Below are 24,268 nucleotides of genomic sequence, written 5' to 3'. Positions count from 1 at the left end.
CGTTGTTTTTTGTTTGTTTGTTTGTTTTTTGTTTAAAACAAGTCATCCCAAATACTCTGAAACTACTGGGAGACTTTGTGCCTGGTAAAATGAAACAGAACATTATCAAGAATGAGGTCTCTTTTTTTGTAATAATTTCAGCTGATTGTAGATTACAGTAGACTTTAAATGACCAGCTTAGGTCACTAAGGCAATGTAAATAACATAAAACAAGAAAATAGAATGAAGAAATTATTCTTAAAATTGACTGAATATTGTTCTTTTCCTAACAAAGGCTAAACTTCATCTTTTTTTATGTTGTGTGATCCCAGGTTTTTATCAATATGTAACATAGTATCTTACATGTATAAAGAAACAGCTTACAAGTATGTATAAGAATCAAGAGAACATATTTTCCATCAATAGATGAATGGGTAAAGATATATATATATGTATATCACATCTTTATCTGTTTGTGTACATATATTTATATATACACAATGTATATATACATAATAGAATATTACTCAGCCACAAAAAAAGAATGAGGTTTTGTGATTTGCAACAATGTGGACGAAACTAGAGGGTATAATGCTGAGTGAAAAATGCAGACAGAGAAAGACAAATACCATAGGATTTCACTTATATGTGGAATTTAAGAAACAAAGACACAAAACAAAGACAAAAAACAAGACTCTTAAATACAGAGAACAAACTAATGGTTGCTAGAGGGGAGGTGGGTGCAGGGATAGGTGAAAAAGGTGAAGGGGATTAAGAGTACACTTATTGTGATGAGCACTGAGTAATGTATAGAAATGGTGACTCATCATATTATACACCAGAAACTGTTTAACACTGTATATTAATTATACTTCGATAAAAAATAGAATATATTCATACATTAATTTACAAAACTAGCAATTATCTCTTAAATGCTTACTACCTACTATGTGACAAGCTTCTGGACACTGGACATACAGTGGTAAAATAAAGTCCCTAACTTTATTATCCCTAAGAAAGTCCCTAACAAAATCATTATAGTTTTAAGTTTCTGGTGGGGAGAAACCCATACCAGACATACAATTATGTATTAAGTGAGGTGGTATGCACAATTAAAAAAAAAAAAAACACAGAAAAAGAGAGAAAGTGATTGGGAGATAAAGTGATAGAGAAAGGTTGCTATTTTAAATAAACTACTTAGGTTAAATCTGTCAGGAAAGGCAAAATTTGAACACCTGAAAATAATTAGTTAGACATGCATATATCTGGAGGAAGAGCCTTCTGTGCAAAGGCCCTGTGACAATATTGTTCTGGAATGTTCTAGTAAGCACAACTGAAGCACATGGGGGAAAAGATGGAGTTGAGAAGTATTTAGGGTCCAGACATGCAGAGTCTTTCAAGCTATTTTAAGACTCTAATTTGTATTCTAAGTGTGTTATTGGAAATTATCTGGGGTTTTTAAAGGCTCTCTGAATGTAGTATGGAGAATAAACTGTAAAGAAACATGAATTGAGCAGAGGACCCATTAGAAGGCTATTGCAGGAGTCTGGGCAAAGAAATAATACAGATGAGTATCTAGGTGATGCTTATGGATGTACAGATAGCTGGTCAGATCCACCATATCCAATGAAAAAGTGGATCTACTTACAGGTTAGAAGTTGGGAGTAAAGATATAAATAGTCAAAAATGACTTAAATTTTTTTAAGTTGCCTGAGCAACTCAATGATGAAAAGAGCTATTTCCTTGATTGGGAACAATTGAAAAAGAGCAAGCTTTGGTATAAAGAAAAGCAAGAGTTTATATGTAGAAGTACCTAGCACTATCTCGGGCACATATTTAAGTAGATGCTCAATCGATTTGATATCTTCTTTTCCTCTTTCATAACTTTTTTTCTATAACACAATAAAAGGTATCCCCCTAAAAAGGTAGAAAAGGGCCCAAGTTCTTGACTTGACAGCAAAATAAAGCATTTTGCCTAGGAATTTTCATCAAAGCAAATTTGAAATCAGTGGTTTCCTGGGCAACATATTGCCATCTACTCATTTTTATTCTAGTTTTGTTTTGGCTGCATGAGCTTAACTAAAAGAACTAAAACCATTACTAAGATTAATTTCTCATTTGTTACTACACGTGTACATCGAATTTCAGAAAGAAATTTGTCATATTACATTGATGATTGTAGAGCTTAATAAATGTTTTAAAATTTAGTATCATGGTTTAATTACACAGTTCTAACTTTTTTCCAAGCAAAAACTGTTCTCAGCTGTAACTGCGAAGTTTCTGTTGGTAAATTCAAATTTTAAAATGTGTGAAAATATGCAGAAATTCTATTATTTACCTTAATACAATTCTTTAACAGTTGAAAATAGTTACTTAAGTAATAAAAGCTACATGAAGTTTATATATTTGGAGGAAAAATAGGAATCAGTTTCTGATTTTTCTAATAATATAGCTGTAATGTAGATAAATATTCTAGGTTAAATGAGATGGGTAGCAGCAGGGATTTTTTTTGACTGGGCACTTAGCTTCTTTTGGCTAAATATATAGCCGTCATCATATGTGTAGTTTTGAAGCCATTTCATAAAGACACAGCTTTATAGGTGTTATTTCAAATTGAATGATGGGCATATTATTTAAGTTCTTACTTAGATATGTACTATAGAAAGTCATTTTGCCACTCCAGATCTATTTATTCATTTTCCCCAAAATCATTTATCAGTTATCTCAACACATAAATTATACTATTTATTTAAAATGGTTTGTGGATCATATATTAAAATTCTGTATCTAACAGGGTCTACTTTAATGAAATCTTTTTTAGTTAGTTGCCTTTATAGAAATGTTCTCCTTGGTATCATCTTTATTTGTTTCTTAAAGGGACAATTAACGAACATGAAAATCTTAGTGCTAATTTACGAATGAGCTAAAAAGACCTACTGTCTAGTCTGTTCATTCAAACTGTGGCATTCTGGCAACAGTGTTAGCTTCCTTCATTGATCAATTCGATAGTGACTTTAATGATGGGATTTCCGAAGTACAAACTGATTACGTGCTGTGGTATTCATGTGGCAGTGGTTCATTCAGTAAATAGTTTTGAGCCCATACTAAATGGTAGATATTTTTAATAGATACTTATTGAATGACAGAGAGTTGAGGAAATCTTGCTTGGGACTATGGCTTGAGCAGAATTTTCCTTTTTCCTTTGGAATAATTTTGGATCTACAGAAAAATTGTGAAGATAGTATAGAATGTTCTCATAAACTCATCACCTAGCTTCCCCTAATTTAACATCTTACATAATTATAATTTTTACCTATTGCCTTTATCAAAATTAAGAAATTGACATTGCTACTATCCTATTCACTACAGATTTTTTAAAAAAATTCACCATTTATTTCAATGATACCTATTTTTATGTCCCAGGATCCAGTCTAGGTTACCACACTGTATTTAGTTATCATGTGTCCTTGTCTCTACTTGTGACAATTTTTGAGCAGACTTTTGACACCTGTATCCAAAATGTATAGAGTTTATAATATATTTTATATAAAAATGAAAGTTGTTTCATTTATTTACCAATTCCCTGAACTCTGATTAAGTAACTATCATAATATACTGTTCTTGGCACTGGGATATAAACATGACTACGTTCTTATGCTAAAGACTCATAATTTATTGTGAGCAAATAATTCCAGCAATGACATAAGTGCTATAACAGAGGAATAGGGAAGATGCAAGGGAAAACATCTGACTCCAACTGAAAACATTAAATCGTGAAGGAGAGTGAGACTTTACAGGTAAATAGATGTATTTGAGATGGGGAACAGCATATGCAAAGGTACAGAAATGAGAAGCACAGCACAGTTACTGACAAGACTGGCACGTGAAGTGAGTGATTGATTAGAAAATATGATGGCCCGGGGAGTCAGACCCTGAAGGACTTGTATGTTCTGCTGAATAATGGGGCTGCATTTCAAAGACAATGACAGCCACTGAATTTTTTTTTTTTAAGGTGGACCTGCTAAAACTTTGGCCCTATAATTATGTGACAGACATTCTCTTAAGATCATTAGATTATTCGGGGAAGTTACTCCTGTCTACCAGATTTTTAGTCAGAGCACTGTGTTTTTCTCAAAGATTCATTTTTCCTTAATGTTTAATAAGGATTAGGAAAGACTTTAGGACTCATGCTATCATTATAAACATTTTTAGAAGTTATCTCTTTTCATAAGTAAATTTTAGTAATAAACAATGGAAAGATACCTATGTCTTACCTTCATTGTCCAAATTCCTATATTTTCCTACAAATAAAAAATATAATGGGACACCAAAAGCAAAGGTAACAAAAGCAAAAATAAACAAGTGGAACTTCATCAAACTAAAAAGCTTGTAAACAGGAAAAGGAAGCTATCAACAAAATGAAAAGGCATCCTACCAAATGGGAGAAAATATTTGTAATTCATATACCTGATAAGGGGTTAATATTCAAAATATACAAAGAACTCATATAATTCAATACCAAAAAAACAAAACCCTAACCAAAACAACCCAGTTAAAAAATGTGCAGAGCATCTATTTTCCAAAGAGGACATATGGATGGTCAACAGGTATATGAAAAGGTACATAATATCACTAAACATCAGGGAAATGCAGATCAAAACCATAATGGAATATCAACTGGTCCCTGTTATAATGGCTACTATCAAAAAGAGAAGAAATAGGGGCACCTGGGTGGCTCAGTCATTAAGCATCTGCCTTCAGCTCAGGTCATGATCCCAGGGTCCTGGGATCGAACCCGCATTGCGCTCCCTGCTCTGCGGGAAGCCTGCTTCTCCCTCTCCCACTCCCTCTGCTTGTGTTCCCTCTCTCACTGTCTCTCTCTGTGTCAAATAAATAAATAAAAATCTTTAAATAAAAAAAAGAGAAGAAATAACAAGTATTGGCATGAATGTAGAGAAATGGGAACCCTTGTGCACTGTTGGTGGGAATGTAAATTGGTGCAGCCACTATGGAAAACAGTAGGATGTTTCTCAAAAAATTAAAAACAGAACTACTATATGATCCAACAATTCCACTTCTGTGTATTTATCTGAAGGAAATGAAATGAGAACTTAAAAAAGATACATGCACTCCCATATTCATTGCAGCATTATTTACAATAGTCAAGACGTGGAAGCATCCTGAGTGACCTTCAATGGATGAATGGATAAAGAAAAGATAGCATGTACACACACACACACACACACACACACACACACACACACAGGAATATTATTCGGCCGTAAAAAAAGAAGGAAATCTTGCCATTTGAGACAACATCTTAAAGATCTTGAGGACATAATGCTAAGTGAAATAAGTCAGACACAGAAAGACAAATACCATGTGATCTCACTTATATGTGGAATCTAAAAAACAAAACAAAACAAAACAAAAACCCAAAACAACCAAAGCCTGAAACTCATAGATACAGAGAACATATTGGTGGTTGCCAGAGGTGAGGGATGGGGGTAGGTGAAACAGGGGAAGGGATCAAAAGATACAAACTTCCAGTTGTAAAATAAATAAGTCACAGGGATGTAATCTACAGCATGGTGATTATAGTTAATAATACTGTATTGTATGTTTGAAAGTTGCTAAGAGAGTAAACTTAATTCTCACCACTAGAAAAAGATGTGTAAGTATATATGGTGATGGGTGTTGACAAGATTTATTGTGACTAACATAACATAATAAAATTAAATTAAATTAAAAAAAGATTTATTGTGGTGATCATTTCACAATACACACAAATATTAGATCATTATGTTATGTATCTAAAATTAATGTTACATGTCTGTTATATCTCAGTAAAAATATATAATGGATATGAGTAAAGCTGAGGACTGTAGAGGAACATAAAGAATATTGCTAAAATCTATAATTGGTTTTCTGAATGTGGGAAAGGGTGTTGCTTTTATAAAAGGATTGATATTTAATATAGCACTGTATATGTCAACTAACTAGAATTTAAATAAAAATTTAAAAAGAAAAAAAAAGGATTAACATTTTAAAATCCCCCAAACAGTTTAATAGTTTGTTGAAATCTGCAAGTCAAGCACCAAAGGAAGGAATTTTATCCTGAATTTATACAAGGTAGAGGGCCAAATTATCAATGTTCAAGCAAGGCCAAGCTGCTTTTGTCCATGAGTTAGATGCCAGTATTATTTCGACCTTGCTACTTGAGGCATAATCAGTATCACCTTCGAGCTACTGAATCTGTACCTGCATTTGTAACAGGATTCCTCTGTGATTCACGTGCACATTCAAGTTTTAGAAGCACTAATTTAAGACATTTTTTAGTAGATTTTTAAATTTATATGAAGAAGTATGTGATAGCCATAAATAGAATTTTGGTTATACTTTATTTTTAAAAGAAGAAGACTTGTCAAGAGAATGTGAATGCTAAAATTCTTCTTGAAAGGAAAGAATGTTGCATATAATTATCAATCTTTTTAAATATGCATTTTATTTTTACCGAAGAGCATGAAAGGGACAAATGGGAAAAATGTTTTTAAGCATCTGTAAATGTCACCTCATTATATTTCACTCCTTCTGATTATGTATGTTTAATGAGTGAAATGAGATTTATTATATCAATCTTCCTAGAAAGTTTTAGTTATGGAAGTTTAAATGCTGAATTCTTTAATCCACTACCTAAATATTTGGGTTTATGTTAAGCTTAAACTTGACTTTTTTTTTCTTTTTAGAATCCTAGAGAACATTATTGTGTTTATAACGACACCAGGATCATAAAAACAAGCAACATTACAAAATAAATTCAGCCCAATTCGAAGGCAAAAATTTTTTTCCATAACATATTTCTTTTTTTTTTTATTATGTTATGTTAGTCACCATGAAGTACATCATTAGTTTTTGATGTGGTGTTCCATGATTCATCGTGTATAACACCCAGTGCTCCATGCAATACTGCCCTCCTTAGTACCCATCACCGGGTTAACCCATCCCCCTACCCCCTCCCCTCTAAAATCCTCAGTTTGTTTCTCAGAGTCCATAGTCTCTCCTGGTTCATCTCTCCCTCCAATTTCCCCCTTCATTTTTCCCTTCCTTCTCCTAATGTCCTCCATGCTATTCCTTATGTTCCACGAATAAGTGAAAACATATGATAATTGACTTTCTCTGCTTGACTTATTTCACTTAGCATAATCTCCTCCAGTCCCATCCATGCTGATATAAAAGTTGGGTATTCATCCTTTCTGATGGCTGAGCAATATTCCATTGTATATATGGACCACATCTTCCTTATCCATTCATCTGTTGAAGGGCATCTCGGCTCTTTCCACAGTTTGGCTGTTGTGGACATTGCTGCTATGAACATTGGGGTACATGTGCCCCTTCTTTTCACTACATCTGTGTCTTTGGGGTAAATACCCAGGAGTGCAATTGCTGGGTCATAGGGCAGCTCTATTTTTAATTTTTTGAGGAAACTTCACACTGTTTTCCAAAGTGGCTGTACCAGCTTGCATTCCCACCAACAGTGTAAGAGGGTTCCCCTTTTTCCACAACCTCTCCAACATTTGTTGTTTCTTGTCTTGTCAATTTTTACCATTCTAACTGGTGTAAGGTGGTATCTCAATGTGGTTTTGATTTGCATTTCCCTGATGGCTAATAATGATGAACATTTTTTCATGTTTCTGATAGCCATTTGTATGTCTTCTTTTGAGAAGTGTCCGTTCATGACTTCTGCCCATTTATTGACTTGATTATTTGTTTTTTGGGTGTTTTTTGGGTGTTGAGTTTGAGAAGTGTCATTTGCAAAAATCTTCTCCCATTCCGTGGGTTGCCTCTTTGTTTTGTTGACTGTTTCCTTTGCTGTGCAGAAGCTTTTGATGAAGTCCCAAAAGTTTGTTTTTGCTTTTGTTTCCCTTGCCTTTGGATATGTATCTTGAAAGAAGTTGCTGTGGCCGATGTCAAAGAGGTTACTGCCTATGTTCTCCTCTAGAATTTTGATGGATTCCTGCCTCACACTGAGGTCTTTCATCCATTTTGAGTTTATCTTTGTTTATGGTGTAAGAGAATGGTAGAGTTTCATTCTTCTGCATGTGGCTGTCCAATTTTCCCAGCACCATTTATTGAAGAGACTGTTTTTTTTCCATTGCATATTTTTTCCTGCTTTGTCGAAGATTATTTGACCATAGAGTTGAGGGTCCATATCTGGGCTCTCTATTCTGTTCCACTGGACTATGTGTCTGTTTTTGTGCCAATACCATGCTGTCTTGGTGATCACGGCTTTGTAATATAGCTTGAAATCAGGCAACATGATGCTCCCAGCTTTGTTTTCCTTTTTCAACATTTCCTTGGCGATTCGGGGTCTTTTCTGATTCCATACAAATTTTAAGATTGTTTGTTCCAGCACTTTGAAAAATGCCATTGGAATTTTGATTGGGATGGCGTTGAAGGTACAGATTGTTCTGGGTAGCATAGACATTTTAACAATGTTTATTCTTCCGATCCATGAGCATGGAATATTTTTCCATCTTTTTGTATCTTCTTCAATTTCTTTCATGAGTGTTCTGTAATTCCTAGAGGATAGATCCTTTACCTCTTTGGTTAGGTTTATTCCAAGTTATCTTATGGTATTTGGTGCTATTGTAAATGGAATTGATTCTCTAATTTCTCTTTCTACAGTTACATTGTTAGTGTATAAGAAAGCAACTGATTTCTGTGCATTGATTTTGTATCCTGCCCCATTACGGAATTGCTGTATGAGTTCTAGTAATTTGGGGGTGGAGTCTTTTGGGTTTTCCACATAAAGTATCATGTCATCTGCAAAGATAGAGAGTTTGACTTCTTCTTTGCCAATCTGAATACCTTTTATTTCTTTTTGTTGTCTGATTGCTGTTGCTAGGACTTCTAGTAATATGTTGAACAATAGTGGTGAGAGTGGGCATCCTTGACGTGTTCCTGATCTTAAGGGAAAGGCTCTCAGTTTTTCCCCATTGAGAATGATATTCACTATGGGTTTTTTAATAGATAGATTTTATGAAATTGAGGAATGTTCCTTCTATCCCTATACTCTGAAGAGTTTTAATCAGGAAAAGATGCTGTATTTTGTCAAATGTTTTTTCTGCATCAATTGAGAGGACCATATGGTTCTTCTCTCTCCTCTTATTAAGGTGTTCTATCACATTGATTGATTTGTGAATGTTGAACCACCCTTGCACCCCAGGGATAAATCCCACTTGGTCGTGGTGGATGATCCTTTAAATGTACTGTTGGATCCTATTAGCTAGGATTTTGTTGAGAATTTTGGCATCCATATTCATCAGGGACATTGATCTGAAATCCCCTTTTTGATGGGGTCTTTGCCTGGTTTGGGGATCAAGGTAATGCTGGCCTCATAGAATGAGTCTGGAAGCTTTCCTTCTGTTTCTATTTTTTGAAAGAGCTTCAGGAAAATAGGTATTATTTCTCCTTTGAATGTTTGGTAGAATTCCCCAGGGAATCCATTAGGCCCTGGACTCTTGTTTTTTGGGAGTTTTTGATCACTGCTTCAATCTCATTACTGGTTATTGGTCTATTCAGGTTGTCTGTTTCTTCCTATTTCAGTCTTGGTAGTTTATAGGTTTCCAGGAAGGCATCCATTTCTTCCAGGTTGCTTAATTTATTGGCATATAGTTGTTGATAATAATTTCTAATAATTGTTTCTATTTCCTTGGTGTTAGTTGTGATCTCTCCACTTTCATTCATAATTTTACTAATTTGGGTCCTTTTTCTTTTCTTTTGGATAAGTCTGGCCAGTGGTTTATTGATCTTATTAATTCTTTCAAAGAACCAGCTTCTAGTTTCATTGATCTGCTCTACTGTATTTCTGGTTTCTAATTCATTGATCTCTGCTCTAATCTTAATTATTTCTCTTGTAATGCATGGCTTAGGCATCATTTGTTGTTTTTTCTCCAGTTCTTTAAGGTGTAAAGTTAGTTGGTGAATTCGGGATTTTTCTATTTTTTTGAGTGAGGCTTGGATGGCTATGTATTTCCCCCTTAGGACCGCCTTTGCAGTATCCCATAGGTTTTGGACCAATGTGTTTTTGTTCTTATTAGTTTCCAGGAATTATTTAAGTTCTTTGATTTCCTGATTGACCCAAACATTCTTAAGCAGCGTGATCTTTAGCTTCCAAGTGTTTGAATTTCTTCCAATTTTTTTCTTTCTTTTTTTTTTTTTTCTTCCAATTTTTGTCTTGTGAATGAGTTCCAGTTTTATAGCATTATGGTCTGAGAAAATGCAGGGAATAATCTCAATCTTTTGGTATTGGTTGAGACCTGATTTGTGACCCAGTATGTGGTCTGTTCTGGAGAAAGTTCCATGTGCGCTCGAGAACAATGAGTATTCTGTTGTTTTAGGGTGGAATGTTCTGTATATATCTATGAGGTCCATCTGGTCCAGTGTGTCATTCAAAGCTCTTGTTTCTTTATTGACTTTCTGCTTAGATGATCTGTATATTGCTAAGAGTGGAGTATTGAGATCTCCTATAATTAACCTATTATTATAATATGACTCTTTATTTTGGTTAACAGTTGGCTTATATAGTTGGCTACTCCCATGTTGGGGGCATAGATATTTACAATTGTTAGATCTTCTTGTTGGATAGACCCTTTAAGAATGATATAGTGTCCTTCCATTTCTTTAACTACAGTATTTAGCTTAAAATATAACTTGTCTGATACGAGAATTGTTATCCCAGCTTTCTCTTGTGGTCCGCTGGCATGGAAGATGGATCTCCATCCCTTCACTTTCAGTCTGGATGCATCTTTAGGTTCACAATGAGTCTCTTGTAGACAGCATAGGGAACGGTCTTGTCTTTATATCCAATCTGCAACCCTGTGCTGTTTTATGGGAGCAATTAGGCCATTCACATTGAGAGTGATTATTGAAAGATACGAATTTACTGTCATCATATTTCCTGTGAAGTCCTTGTTTCTATAGATTGTCTCTGTAAATTTCTGTTCTATATTACTCTTGGGGTCTCTCTCCTTTTATCGAACCCCCCTTAATATTTCTTCCAGGGCCAACTTAGTGGTCACATATTCTTTCAGTTTCTGCCGGTCTTGGAAGTTCTGCATCTCTCCATCCATTCTAAATGAAAGCCTTGCCGGATAAAGTATTCTTGGCTACATGTTCTTCTCGTTTAGTATCCTGAATATGTCTTGCCAGGCCTTTCTGGCTTGCCAGGTCTCTGTGGATAGGTCTGACGTTATTCTGATGTTCCTCCCTCTGTACGTAGGAATCTCTTCCCCCTAACTGCCCTTAAGATGCTTTCCTTGGTTCTAAAATTTGCAGTTTTACTATTACATGCCGGGGCATTGGTCTGTTCTCCTTGATCTTAGGAGGGGTCCTCTCTGCCTCTAGGACACGAATGTTTGTTTCATTCCCCAGATTAGGAAAATTCTCAGCTACAATTTACTCAAATATATCTTCCAGTCCTCTCTCTCTCCACCCCCTCAGGGATCCCAATAATTCTGACATTGGAACGTTTCATGGCATCACTTATTTCTTTAATTCTGTTTTCATGGATTTTAAGCTGTTTCTCCCAGGCCTCCTCATTTTCCTTCTTTTATATCAGTTTGTCTTCTAGATCACTGATTCTTTCTTCTGTTTCATTTAACCTAGCTGTTAGAGTATCTAGATTAGATTGGATCTCATTGGTAGCATTTTTAAGTTCTGCCAGTTCAGCTCTCATTTCTGCCCTTAGAGACTTTATGTTGCCATTAATCGATTTCTCCATTCTAGCTATCTTCTTCATAACTGTCACCCTGAAATCTGTTTCCAACATCTTGCTTATATCGATATCCATTAGGTCTGCAGGATAGGACATTGTCTCTGGGTCTTTTCTTTGTTGGAAGTTCCTCCTCCTAGGCATTCTGTTGAGTTGTGGTTGAGGGGATGTACAGTTGAAAATATCAACCACAATCCAGGCAAGGTGACCCTGGGAAAGTTCGTAGCAATTAGAAGCCACCCCCCCCAAAAAACCCAACCAAAATGAAACCCAAGAATAAGATTTATAAAGTACAAAATTAAAAACAAACAAACAAAACCCACAAAAAACCCTCAAAAAACCGACAAAAAAAAAAACCAAAAACAAACAAAAAAGGGGGTACAGGGAAGGTGGCTATAATTCCTCTGTGTGGGCGAGGTAGAATGTTTCAGCTCTTCCTGGGTGTAATTTGTTTTCTTTGTTAGAGAATAGTACTTCCCAGAGATACAGGGAAATTAAAACTGGCTTATATATATAAAGGTAGTATTGAGTAGGGAAAAAAGGACTACATTGAAGCTTATATCTATAGATATATAAAAAAGTTTATATAGATATATAAAAAGGTTCAAGTTAAAAATTTACTAGGGAATATGTTGTATTAAACGTCTGGTTGAAATGATAAGTAGGTAAAAAAAACAAAAAACAAAAAACAAACAAGCAGCATGAGAAAGAATTTAAAAAAAGAGAGAGAGAGAAAAAAGTTGTATCTAAGAAATACACAAGCCGTGAGGGAACACCAGGAGCTTAATATACTGGTTTTCCCCTGGTGTTGGGGTTTTACAGTTTTATGGGGACCCTGGGGTTGCTGTCCTCTTGTTCTTCCAGCTTGTCTTCTTGGGGAGGGGCCTGCTGGGTGTTTTTCAGTCAGTCCTGCTTGGGTGGAGTTGCCCTGCCCCCTATCAAGGGGCTGGGCTCCGTGGAAACCTGGTTTTTGGGGCTCTTGTTCTCTGGCGGCTTTTGTTCTGTGGCGGCTTTTTGCGCCTTTTTGCGCCTTTTTGGAAGGTCAGAGCAAAGGAAAACGTCCTTGCCCAGACTTCTGCCCTAAAGGAGAGAAGCCACAGTCTGCTCCTCTCTGAACCCTCCAGAACACACAGTCTCCCACTCTGTAAGCACCAATGAAAACCGCAGCCTCCCACAGGCAGTGCACACCCCCAGCGATCCTCTCAGTGGTGGACCCTGGCCCCAACTTGTCTCTGCTCCCTGTGCCACCAAAACCGCGAGCGATCCCCGTCTGGGCGGGCCTGGGCTGTGGCAGGAGCCGTGTCCTGCCCCTGGGTCTGTGGGCATTGTTCCAAGCCCGGTCCTCTCAGGCCTTGGCGGTGGCTGGAGGCTCTGCAGCCGCTGGGTCCCAGCATTTGCCCCTTAAGCCCCTGTGTTCTGTTTGAGCGCTGTTATCAGTCCCTTCCCGACCCTCGGCCACAGCTCTCCAAGCTATTGCTGGTCCCCAGGCGCAGGGCGCTTTTGCACAGGAGTATTAACTTTCCAAAGGCTAGCTTCTGGTGGTCCCCTCCCCCTTCTGTTGATCCTGCCACGTCTGTCCAAGCAATCCCAACTCCGTCTTTTGTACCTCTCGACTGATGATCCTCTGCCCCCATAGCCTTGTATCTCAGGCTGATTTCGTGGGTGTTTAGAGTGGCTTGTTAGATACCTAGCTAAATTCAGGGGACCAGTTGAAATGGAGTCCCCCACTCCTCCACCATCTTTCCCTACTCTAAACTTGACTTTTCAAAAATTCTTTTAAAAATTCTTTTTCTTGAGAATTTAATTATATCTTAATATTCTATGTGATTTCTGCAAGAACTAAAATTCCCTATTGCATTTTAAGTGAAATTTTAATTAATGAAAGTGAGAAATGATTTACCTTTCACAGGACTTTGTCTTTTATTTCTGTATATATTTAAAAGTATCTATTTGTGGTGGCTTATTATATACAAACTATTGTTACAGCTACATTGATTTTTGCCTTTAAGAAATTAGCATCAAAATATGGGACACTAGCTTGCTCATGAATAATTCTGATTCATATCTCTGTTATTAATCTAAGACAGGGGTCAGCAAATGTTTTCTGTACAGGGCCAGATAGTAAATATTTTTTGGCTTTGTGGCTCATACAGGCTCTGTCTTATGTCCTCAGTTTTGCAGTTGTGGTATAAATGTAGCCATGGCCAATATATAAACAAGTGAGCATGAACATATTCCAATAGAACTTTATTCATGAACACCAAAATTTCAATTTCATATAATTTTATTCTTCTTTTGATTTTTTTAACCACTTAAAAATGTAAAAGCCATTTTTAGCTCATGGGCTATACAACCAGTGCATTAGATTTGGTTTCTAGGCCTAGTATGCTGCCTTCTGATATAATAGGACATTGCATATATGAATGTATATTGACAGTGGCTCACTATTGATTATAGATTTAATAGGAACTTGATGACTTCCTTGTAGTAAACCATAACATTGGCATTATGTTTTTGTTGATTTGAAAAGAAAAGCAGAAACTGAAAGAGAAAGAGAGAAGTACAGAGAACTAAAAATCATTGTGAATTTACTGTAACGAAGCAGTTTTCAGCATTTTATATATTTTATCCTGTAGCTTCACCATACCCTGATAAAATACATAGTATTATTAGCGGTTGACACAGGAGAAAAATTGAGGCTTAAGTAATGTTCTGAGGCCATACAGCAAGTCAATGGCAGAATTATCCAAGTCTGACTCTAAAATCTGAGATATTTACACAATACCACACTGGCCACAAGGACTCACCCAATGGGAATGCATCCTATATACTAAAAAATATATATTTTTAGAGAGATAAAGGAAGAGTGTCAGAAAATGCAATGTTTGTTTAGAACCTTGAGGTTGAATTCCAACAAATTGTCAGAAGGAGGAGGAAGACAATCCAAATATAGGGGTGCAAAGCTAATGAGAACATAGAAGCTGAAAAATAGGCAGATGGAAGACCACTTTTAAAGTCTCAGTGGACATGATGCTGTCTTTCATGTCATTCCCCTTCATTTATCTTCCTCTTCCCCTTTGTAATTTCTAGGCTTTCTTATAGCCTGATGAAAATGGACTGGTTTACATTCTTCTTTTTAGTAACTTGTCTTTGTTCTTGGCCCAGATTTTCAAAAAGTAAACTCATTGCTGCTCATCTGGTAATTCTGTGTCCCCTAGAAAAATTTCAGAAGGACCTTCCAGTTTCCACCAGTTGTACTTGGCATTGTGCTGTAATGAAAAACAAAAGAGGCAACTGATAGAGGTGTCTTTCACACCCATTGCCTTTTGTACTTTCTCTAAGTAGATGCAGCCCATAGCTATTTAGATGATATGTAAATTATATCAGTCACAGTATTTGAGCTAAATAATAATTACTACACAGGTAGAGTGGTGAATATTTCATTAATGCAGCTATGTGCCTTACACAGGCTCTCTCTCTCTCTTTTTTTTTTTTTTTTGGTTTGTTGAGCATGCTGAGAAACACAACTCATATTTTCCTCTTTAATAATTCAGTCTCATATTTAATGTGTGCTTAATTTTTAGGCATTTTAATTGTTCTTTGTGCAGGAATCCCTCATAGTCAAAAGAGCTGAGGTTAAGACAATGAAGAAGTTAGCAGAGAACATTTGCACTAGAGTCTAGAGTAAATGTTACAAAAATTATATGAGAAAGTTATACAGTAATACATTTCACATGTCTTTGGGTTGACATATTCTGCAATGTACATGATTATATAGGATAAAGAAAGAATAAAAGAATATCTGAAAGAATCTCTCACAAATGAAATCTACTATATTAAAAAGTGTTCAGCTTTGATTCAGGAGATGAAAAATATGGCTTTATATTTGGAAGAGCACGCTCAAATGTATGCTTCTCATGTCCTAATGTTTATTTAGGGAAAAGTAAGCAATTTTCATGGAGTCTTAAAGAGATAAGAGATCAATAGAATTTTTCTTGCTACTAATCACTATTTTCCAAGATTTAAGAAATGTTCTGTACGTTATAAATGTTAAATTATATGATGAAACACAGTCAGGAAATACTTTATAAAAGTGTTGACTTCTGTAATTCACAGTACATAACAGATTTTGAAATAGTAAGCTGGGGATTGTTTGCTTATGAAATTATGATTATAAGTTACCTTTAGCTATAGCTTGTTGAAATAGCATATATTTGGGGAGCTACAGCTGTAAGTCCAACCCTTCTTTCCTAAATGATACTTTGGGCTGATCTAAGGTGTTCCTACATCTTTAAACTCATGACTTATCCACCTAACCTGCCTAGGACCCAGAAAGCAAACTGTGAACTGTAGTACATGTTTTTGATAATTATCCTGGGGCCCTTTCTGCTTTATCTTTCTTCTTCTCTTGCACTCTCTTCCTTAGTTCCTGGATTTCAATCCTTGCTCCCTTGAAGCTTTCATTTCAGGCCTACCTTCAATCAGTCACAGTTTTTCTCTCTCTTACTTGCCAAGACTTTACTTTTCTTCTTGGTATTAGCTCTGGTTTTAGTTTCAGCCTATACATTCTCCACAAGGAAGAATCCTGTTTGCTTAAATAGGCATATTTTTCAAATTCTACTATCCCTTACCTTACCACAGGCTTACACCTGTGTTCATGGTTCTTTGCATCTAGATAGCAGTCTGCTTGTAGGTAAGAGTTCAGGCCAGGGGTTAATTTAAAGGCAGCAGAAGAAGAGTAGGGGTTGGCGATAGGTAGATTTAAAGACAAAATTACAGATTTGTTTTGGGACAAGTGCAAATACAGTTGACTATTTCCAGATGTAATAATTTGTTTTATCTCCCTTTTTTGCCTCTGTTACAATCAATTTAACTTATTTCATCAAATGTTTCAGTGGAAGTTTAACTCACTTTTCAGAATACACTCAAAGTCAGTGAAGTAATATTTTTTATGTGCTTTAATTTTTTGGGGGAACTTAAGTCTGTCCAAGACTTGACATCTTGTGTTTTTGCAATAACTGTAGTAGTCTCTAAATTAATTAAAAGTCACTTGGCTCATTGACTCCCTTGTACAGTGTTCTGTGGAGCTGACATCAAGGTGAGGTTCTAATGTCAAGAAGAAATAAGTTTCTTTAGATCAATTCCTTGAAAATGCACTTTTAATAAACTTATTCATATAATACAAATAATCCTACAAATTAGTATATTTTATCATCCTAAGGAGTCATTTATAATAGTCAAGCATCAGAGCATGGACTATAAGAACCTCATATATCACATTGAAGCCCTTGAATGGGTCATACAGCTCCAGGATTAAAATCTTGCTCCCACTCACTCTCCTGTAGCCTTGATATTTCTGATTTTTTATTCTCACACTCATCAATCTATTATACTAATCATTGGTTTTTTTTAAATGTTTTCATAATTTCACTTCCTTGCTCAAGTTTCCATGGTATTTCCAAGTTACTGCTGACTGCTCCATTAAATGTGGATTTCTCTTCTTGTTTATTCTTATTTTCCACTATCCCTCCATATTATGCAATCATCACAGCACTGCACTTAGGTTTTTCTTCTGTGTCTTTCTTCCTTTGTTGTTTATTCTATTTATTATGTCTTCTTTCCTCTTCTACACCTTAACTGCATTCTCTGTACATAATTTTAAATTCAACTCACGTCCTGTCTACCTAAAGTCTTTCTTGAGAAACAAGCTCACCTTAATCAGTCTTTGATTTTTTTATGCATATCCTCTTTACTGAAATAACTGGCAATTAATTATATACTTTTAACTAACCTAGATTGTTTCACTAACTTGGGTTGTTTTCCTAACTTGATTGTAAATTTCATACAGGTAAGGAATTAAAGTTTTTGCTCTACCAACTCCTAAAATACTAGACATGTATTAAGTTCTTAGAAGATTGCTCTTTCTAATGAAAATAAATGTGTTCTCTAGTACTATGTTAGGACAGCTAAAATTAGCTTAACCTCTAAGAATTTGCTTCTTAATATGAAAAAAATTTAGCTAATGATACTATCTGATTTGATAGTAACATTGTTAATGAACCATTAAAACATAAAATGCACCATGTAATGCCATTTTGGGACATTGAATATTTAGTTTAGGATGCTACTGTATGTTTTATGCCTTAAATTTTATAGTTAGGTATTGGTTTTGTGCCTTATGTAGATTTGTAATGTGCCGTAGTGGAAGATACAATATGACAAAGAAATGAAAGTAGAAAGGTAAGACAAAATATGCAATCAAGAGGGAGTAATGATGGCTGGGGATGAAAGCAGAGAAGTCCACATTGGGGAATATTACTATATACCTTAAGAATTTTGTTAATAGTCAACAGAAATAGAAACAGGTCAATCATATGTTTTTCTGTCTTCTAAGGAGCTGTAATAACTACAAAGCAGTTTTCAGTCCCTGGATATGAAATAGAAAAAAATAAGATAAGTAATTATGAACTAAAGGTAATTCAACATACACAAAAGGAAACTAAGTTACCTAAAAGGCAGGTGGCTGCTAGACAATATAAGCTACTCTACTAATTTCCTATTTCTACTATAAAAAGTTATAAATTTAGTGGCTCAGTATATCACAATTTATTACTTTCCTGGTACTGGATGTCAGAATTCTAAAATTGGTCTACAAGGCTGTGTTCCTTCAGTATGCTCAGGAGAGAACCCATTTCCTTGGCTTTCCTAGTTTCTAGGAGCTGCTTGTGGCTGCACATAACCCTGAGCTTTGCCTCTGCTTTCCCGTCTCCCCTGACACTGACCCTCTTGTGTTTTCCTTATAAGGGCCCTGTGATTATATTGGGTCCGCCTGGATAATCTAAAATTATCTGTCCATCTCAAGATCTTTCACTTAATCTTATCTTCAGAACCCCCTTTGCCATATAAGGTGACATATTCATAGGTTTCAGGGATTCAGACTTGGACATCTGTAGGGGAACATTACTCTGGCTACCATAACTACAAGGGTATTAGGACCATACCTCATCATCTTCTACTCTAAGTACATGGAAAAGAATGGCGCACACACACACACACACACACACACACTCTGGAATTTTTAGACCATGTTGTTAGTAAGTTCTTATCATATAAAGTGAAATACTTTTCTCCAAGTGAACTTAGGTTGAGCATTTTCATGAGGCAAAATTTTCTGATGTATTGTTCTTCATTCACACCATTTCTTTGTGCACGTGCTGATGCAAAAATGTTCAAATATTCATTGTTCACTGAATATGCTATTTTCATTCATATCCCACAAGCTTTTATAAAAAGCAAATGCCTACATTTTAAAAATTCTGTAAATATGTGTCATATATTTAAATACAGATCTGGAATTTCTTGATCTTTGTAGAATTTGGTAGATTTTTCTAATGGCATATAGAAGTAACATATCAACAAAATGTTGCAGCGATATTCAGTGGGCATTTTTATTAATAATGCAACTCCATCCCATGGAAAATAGATCATGAAAAACTTAATTTTTTTAATTACTGAGAGAAAGTATTAAGATGCTCCTGGGCCTTGGCCACAATCGGGTACAGTTAGCAAGACTACCTAAAAATAAATTGTTCAACATTGATTGTCCACTTGTGCTTAGCATAATCTGAAGCCTTTTGGGGGACACAAAATGAATGTAAGCATGATCTGTTCTACCAATCTATTTAATACCAATCTATGTAATATATACCAATCTGCATATACTAATGTAAACTAAATGTAATTAGAAATTGGGAGATGAGCATAATTGTCTTGACTTAGAAGAGTCAGGAAACTTTTCTGGAGGATACTATTTTAAATTGAGCCATGCAGGTGCGTTGGATAGACAAAAATGACACCACTGGCCATGAAAATGTACCCATGACAAATGACACCATGACAATATAGGGTATCCCCACCCCACATGACATAGAATATATGCCTTGGGATGTTGAGGGGCAATGATGGGGATTTCTGTCTACTTTCTTTTCACTGATATACTAAGGTGTTCAGAACAATGTCTGATATAGTTATTGAATTTTATTGAATGAATGAATTACTTGAATTCATTTTCTATGTGATATTTTATAAAAAAATAAACTTTAAAATTAATGTTTTAGTATAAATGATATAACATTAATTTGATGCTATATGAAATTAGTTGTTTTCTTTTTCCCTAGGCGTACTAAGAGTACCGGATAAGGAGCTGGTTTTCATGTTTTCTGTACCAGAGACCTAAGAGTAGGGAAGCTGTGAGACACTGAACTGTCCACTCAGCATTAGAAAGATGACTCTCCTCAGGCTCTTTTATAAGACCAAACCATCCCCAGACTCTCTAAGGCAGACAGAAACCTTTTCTAGATAAAAGACTGTTCCTTAAACTAAGAAGCAGAATATTTGAATAATTTTTCATGATATACCTGTGAATTTATCCCTTTTTTTTCTCTATTTTATACTTTGAAATGTCAAGATGACTCAATAAATGAATTAGCTATACACAGGGAAAGTGCAATTTTCAATTAAGTTCATATGCAAAATATTGAGTTGCTAATAATAAGTTACTTTAAAAAGCTAATGAAATTTGCAGCTGATATAAAGATCTGCAATTGTGGTATTGCCAGGACTGAGTTCAACAATCAACACCTAGGGGAATTTTTTTTTTTTTTTTTTGTAACTTAACTATTAGACAAGCTAATTTAGAAATAGTTTTTGTGGTGATTTTTGATACCATTTGAATATTATCCAACTTGCACCTACCAAACATAATGAACCCAAACAGATTGACAATCATAGATATTATGCTTATTATAAAGTGTTTTATTTTATATGACAGCAGAAATTTTTAGTTACCTTATTTTTTTTCTTGCAGCAGCTGCTCCCCAATTAGTGAACTAAAATAACTCATAAGTTTTCATGACATAGAACTCAAGGAAAAAATTTGTCTGGCCTACAACCAGGAGTTCAGAGAAAATTAAGAGAAAACCAGAGATTTTTGTAAAGGTAGAGATAACATATGAGATATTTATTTTCTTGAAATCTTTGGGAGTAGAAGCTAATGTAGAAATCAGAGGGGCATGCCATATATTTGAGACTCAGCTTTTGTGAGTGTTACTTATGCATGTAAGACAATATCATTTTGTATTTTACCTGTTCATTTAGACCTATACCATAAATAAATTGGCTCATGGAGATGGAAGGGTGAGCCAGCAACCTGTGCTTGGAGTCCCATGGATTTTTTATTTTTTTTTAAGAGAGAGGGAGAGATTGAGAGAGCATGCGTGAGTGGGAGGGGCAGAGAGAGAGAGAAAGAGAATCTTAAGCAGGCTCTACACCCAGTTCAGAGCCTGATGCAGGGCTCAATCTCACAACCCTGAGACCATGACCTGAGTCGAAATCAAGAGTCAGACACTCAACTGACTGAACGACCCAGGTGCCCAAGTCCCATGGCTATTAATAGTTGATACAAGCAACTTTATGTTTCTCATCTTATAACTGCATCTAATACCTTTAAATTGATACTAATCCTATAAGACTGGAGTCAACCAAATTGTCATGGATGTCTGTGGACATGAGGCAGAATGGAAAATTAGGAGTAACATTGGATTTCTAGTCAAGTGATAATGTGTCCTCATTCTATCTATGCCTTTAGTTAATAGGACTTTGAACAAATTATATTATGGGTGTTGCCTCAGTTCCCAAGTATTGCAAGTTGGGTTTTTTGGAGCAGGTGTTAAGATGAGTTTGGGGTTCAAGATGTTTCCTAGACATGAACACGTGAGGAAAAAGAGAGAGGAAGGAGAATTGAGTTGAGAAAGAATTTGAACTGCAGTCCAGACCCAACACAGCTTTGGCTGACCAGGCTGAAAGCTCAGGAAAGAATGCTACACATCAAAATGCCCCACAACTGGCTACAATCCTTGTACCTTTATTCCCCTACTTTGCATACTTAGTCACTGGGTGTGGACTGTCCCTGAAGAAGCATGCCATCAAGCAAGGTGACTTTCTGTAGCTGAAGCAGAAACTTTTGTAGAGGAGGTAACATCTGGAAACAATCTACAGATCATGTGCAACCCAGCTAGGTGAATCCTCCTTCAAGGGTAGCATATTTAACTGTCTGCCGCCTTGAACCAGTAAATGGCAGGTTGTAGTGAAGGATTGGGGTAAGCATTTTGTATGAATGGTAATGGCTGAATTATAAGATGAATATAAGATTTAACATTGTATAAAGCTACGATTGTGCCCATATGAAGCCCAGGGTCAAATTCTCAGAAAGCTCTAGAACCAAACCAAGCAGAGAGGTATAGTCTAAAACACCATAAGCGCTTAACTTGCAGAATACAAATGTCAGCACATCTGTTAATAGGCCTCTGAGTTTTGTTTGTCTGATTTTCTAGATGAGAATGTTGGAGGAACCAGTATATCAATTTTTTTTTTTGAGAAGTCTCCACCAAATAAATACAGTTACACATTGGAAAGGGGGTAATGATAATGGTGGATGGTGTAGAATATAAAGGAGTTAATGAGTAAAAACAATGAGAAAGCTAATTTGAGGAAATAATTTTAATTCATTATAAGTGTGAATTTTCAATCAAAAGAACTCTCCAAAATAGATCTGGGGAGGTAATGAATTCTTCCTAGAAAAATGTCTTGTTTGTATGACCGTTGATGAGGATAGATTTCCCTTCAATTTTCCCATCACAATATATTCCACTCTCACTGTACAATTACTTGTGAGGGAAATGAACCTTTATGAATCTCTCTGCTCAGATAATAATTCACCTATTCCTTCAGCTTGTCAACAGAAGTAGCATAATGTCAAGAAGCTGCCCAAGAGGCTTATTGGACAGTCACCTTATCATCTTGATGTATGTCCTAACAGGAATTACAGTTAGACAGAGAAAAACTGTCTTATCCAGAAAGGCATGTTTCTAGAAGAGTTAGATATGGAGGGGATTGTTGAATCCCATGACTCATTTCTTTGCTTCACTATTTATACTACAGCATGTTGAAAATGACTTCCAGATTAGCCATGGTGGGTTTGATCACTTTTCCAGGGCAGTGATGATATGGAACATTAAACTTCACAGGTATTTCAAAAAATAAGGCTGCAATTTATGATAGATGTAATATAAAGCAATAGAAAATAAATATTTTAACATGCTGTTTTATTGTTCATGTCAAGAAATACAACAGCTTTTATGGAGAAAGTTTCTAGTTTAACTATCCTTTCACACTAAATTTCATATATTGGATATTTGACTTTGACCAAAAAGTAAACACAGAAGAAATATAGAACAAAATAAACAGGTTTTACTTTATCTTATTTATAGGAATTATTTCTGATGTAAGTTAACACTTTTAAAAATCAAAACATAAATTTAATTTAAAAACACTTCTGTAGCATATTCCAAATGCTAAGCGCTGTTTTAAGTGCTCTACATATATCAGATCTTTTAATCACCACAACAGCTCTGTGACACAGATACAATTATTATCTTCTTTTGCAATCGAGAAAACTGAGGTGTGTAGATACACTGTTCTTCAGGGACAAATGAGAAAACAGAGAAATGTCTCCGAAAAATCAGTGGTTAAGGGAAATCTGTCCATTGGGCAGAATTTGTAGTAGTAGTATACTTTGTTGGTTTTGTGTGGATTGAGAACTACCCATAAACGTCACACGGGTACTAAGTAGCAGGTCATAATTTGCAAGCAGCGTGGGCCATCCAAAATCCAAGCATTTATTCTTTACTGCTATTTATCATACATCACTAATTCTGATCAGATAGCTGTGTTACCTACGTGGTGTGGCATCTGTCACATTTACCCCTGCTTCAACTGCTGCTCATCTGCTTTCACTTTCATGGTTTCTTGAAATATCCTTTTCTTTCCCTTAACTTAATTCCATTCAATGCTCATCTCAATCCTAGCGCCTTCATAAAGCCTTTCTTGACAACCATAGCTAAGATTGTTTGTCTTTCTTTTCACTGTTAAAGCTAGAAAAGTTTGTGTCTGACTACCTCCACTGCTGAACACCTAACCCTTTTAACAGCAGGGATCAATACAAGGCTCCAACGTGGTACCTTTCTCAAGGGCCACCAGCCAGCCTCCTTATTGTTTAGTGATTGCATTAGACACCTCCAATAAGGAAGAGGCGGTAATTTGCCTTCACTGGAACAGGATTCAAATTCTGGATGTACATTTGCCTTTTCTACCCCAAATGCTTCTACTAGCACCAACATCTGTGATCTTACTTACTTTTGTTTTATTCCTAGGACATTGCCTAGGACCAGAGTACTCATTTCACGCTAAAAGAAGTTGTGCTAAAGTGCTTATGCCCATGGAATTATCTGGTCTTATTCATGTACTCCATCAGTGTAAAGTAAGTGGCCTGATAGAATGATAGAATGGTATATTGAAAACTTAATCACAATGCAATTTAGAGATTATACACTTTAAAAAAAGTGAGATTTTACCTTATAGGATAGGGAATATGTTATGAGTCTGTGACCAATATATCAT

The 24,268-nt window shown here is 35.7% G+C and overlaps 1 protein-coding gene across 10 annotated transcripts in view; it reads left to right on the top strand.

The window, feature by feature from the left end:
* Positions 1-24,268, top strand: part of MARCHF1 (membrane associated ring-CH-type finger 1) — an 860,279-nt gene that overhangs the window by 415,905 nt on the left and 420,106 nt on the right. Inside the window, exon 3 of one of the 10 annotated variants that reach the window (XM_032413135.1) lies at positions 24,022-24,128. The exons of 7 other annotated variants lie outside the window; for them this stretch is intronic. In XM_032413135.1, coding sequence (XP_032269026.1) covers positions 24,081-24,128 — 48 coding nt within the window. In that variant the 5' untranslated portion in view covers positions 24,022-24,080. Of the gene's footprint in view, positions 1-21,098; positions 24,129-24,268 lie in introns of those variants that run through there. 2 more of the 10 variants (XM_032413123.1, XM_032413134.1) reach the window with 2 other exon arrangements.

Source organism: Phoca vitulina, unplaced genomic scaffold, assembly GCF_004348235.1.
Source record: "Phoca vitulina isolate PV1807 unplaced genomic scaffold, GSC_HSeal_1.0 scaffold14, whole genome shotgun sequence".
Classification (NCBI taxonomy): Eukaryota; Metazoa; Chordata; class Mammalia; order Carnivora; family Phocidae; genus Phoca; species Phoca vitulina.
The sequence above is the reverse complement of the archived record's forward strand: the minus strand, read 5'-3'. Positions and strand labels throughout refer to the sequence as shown.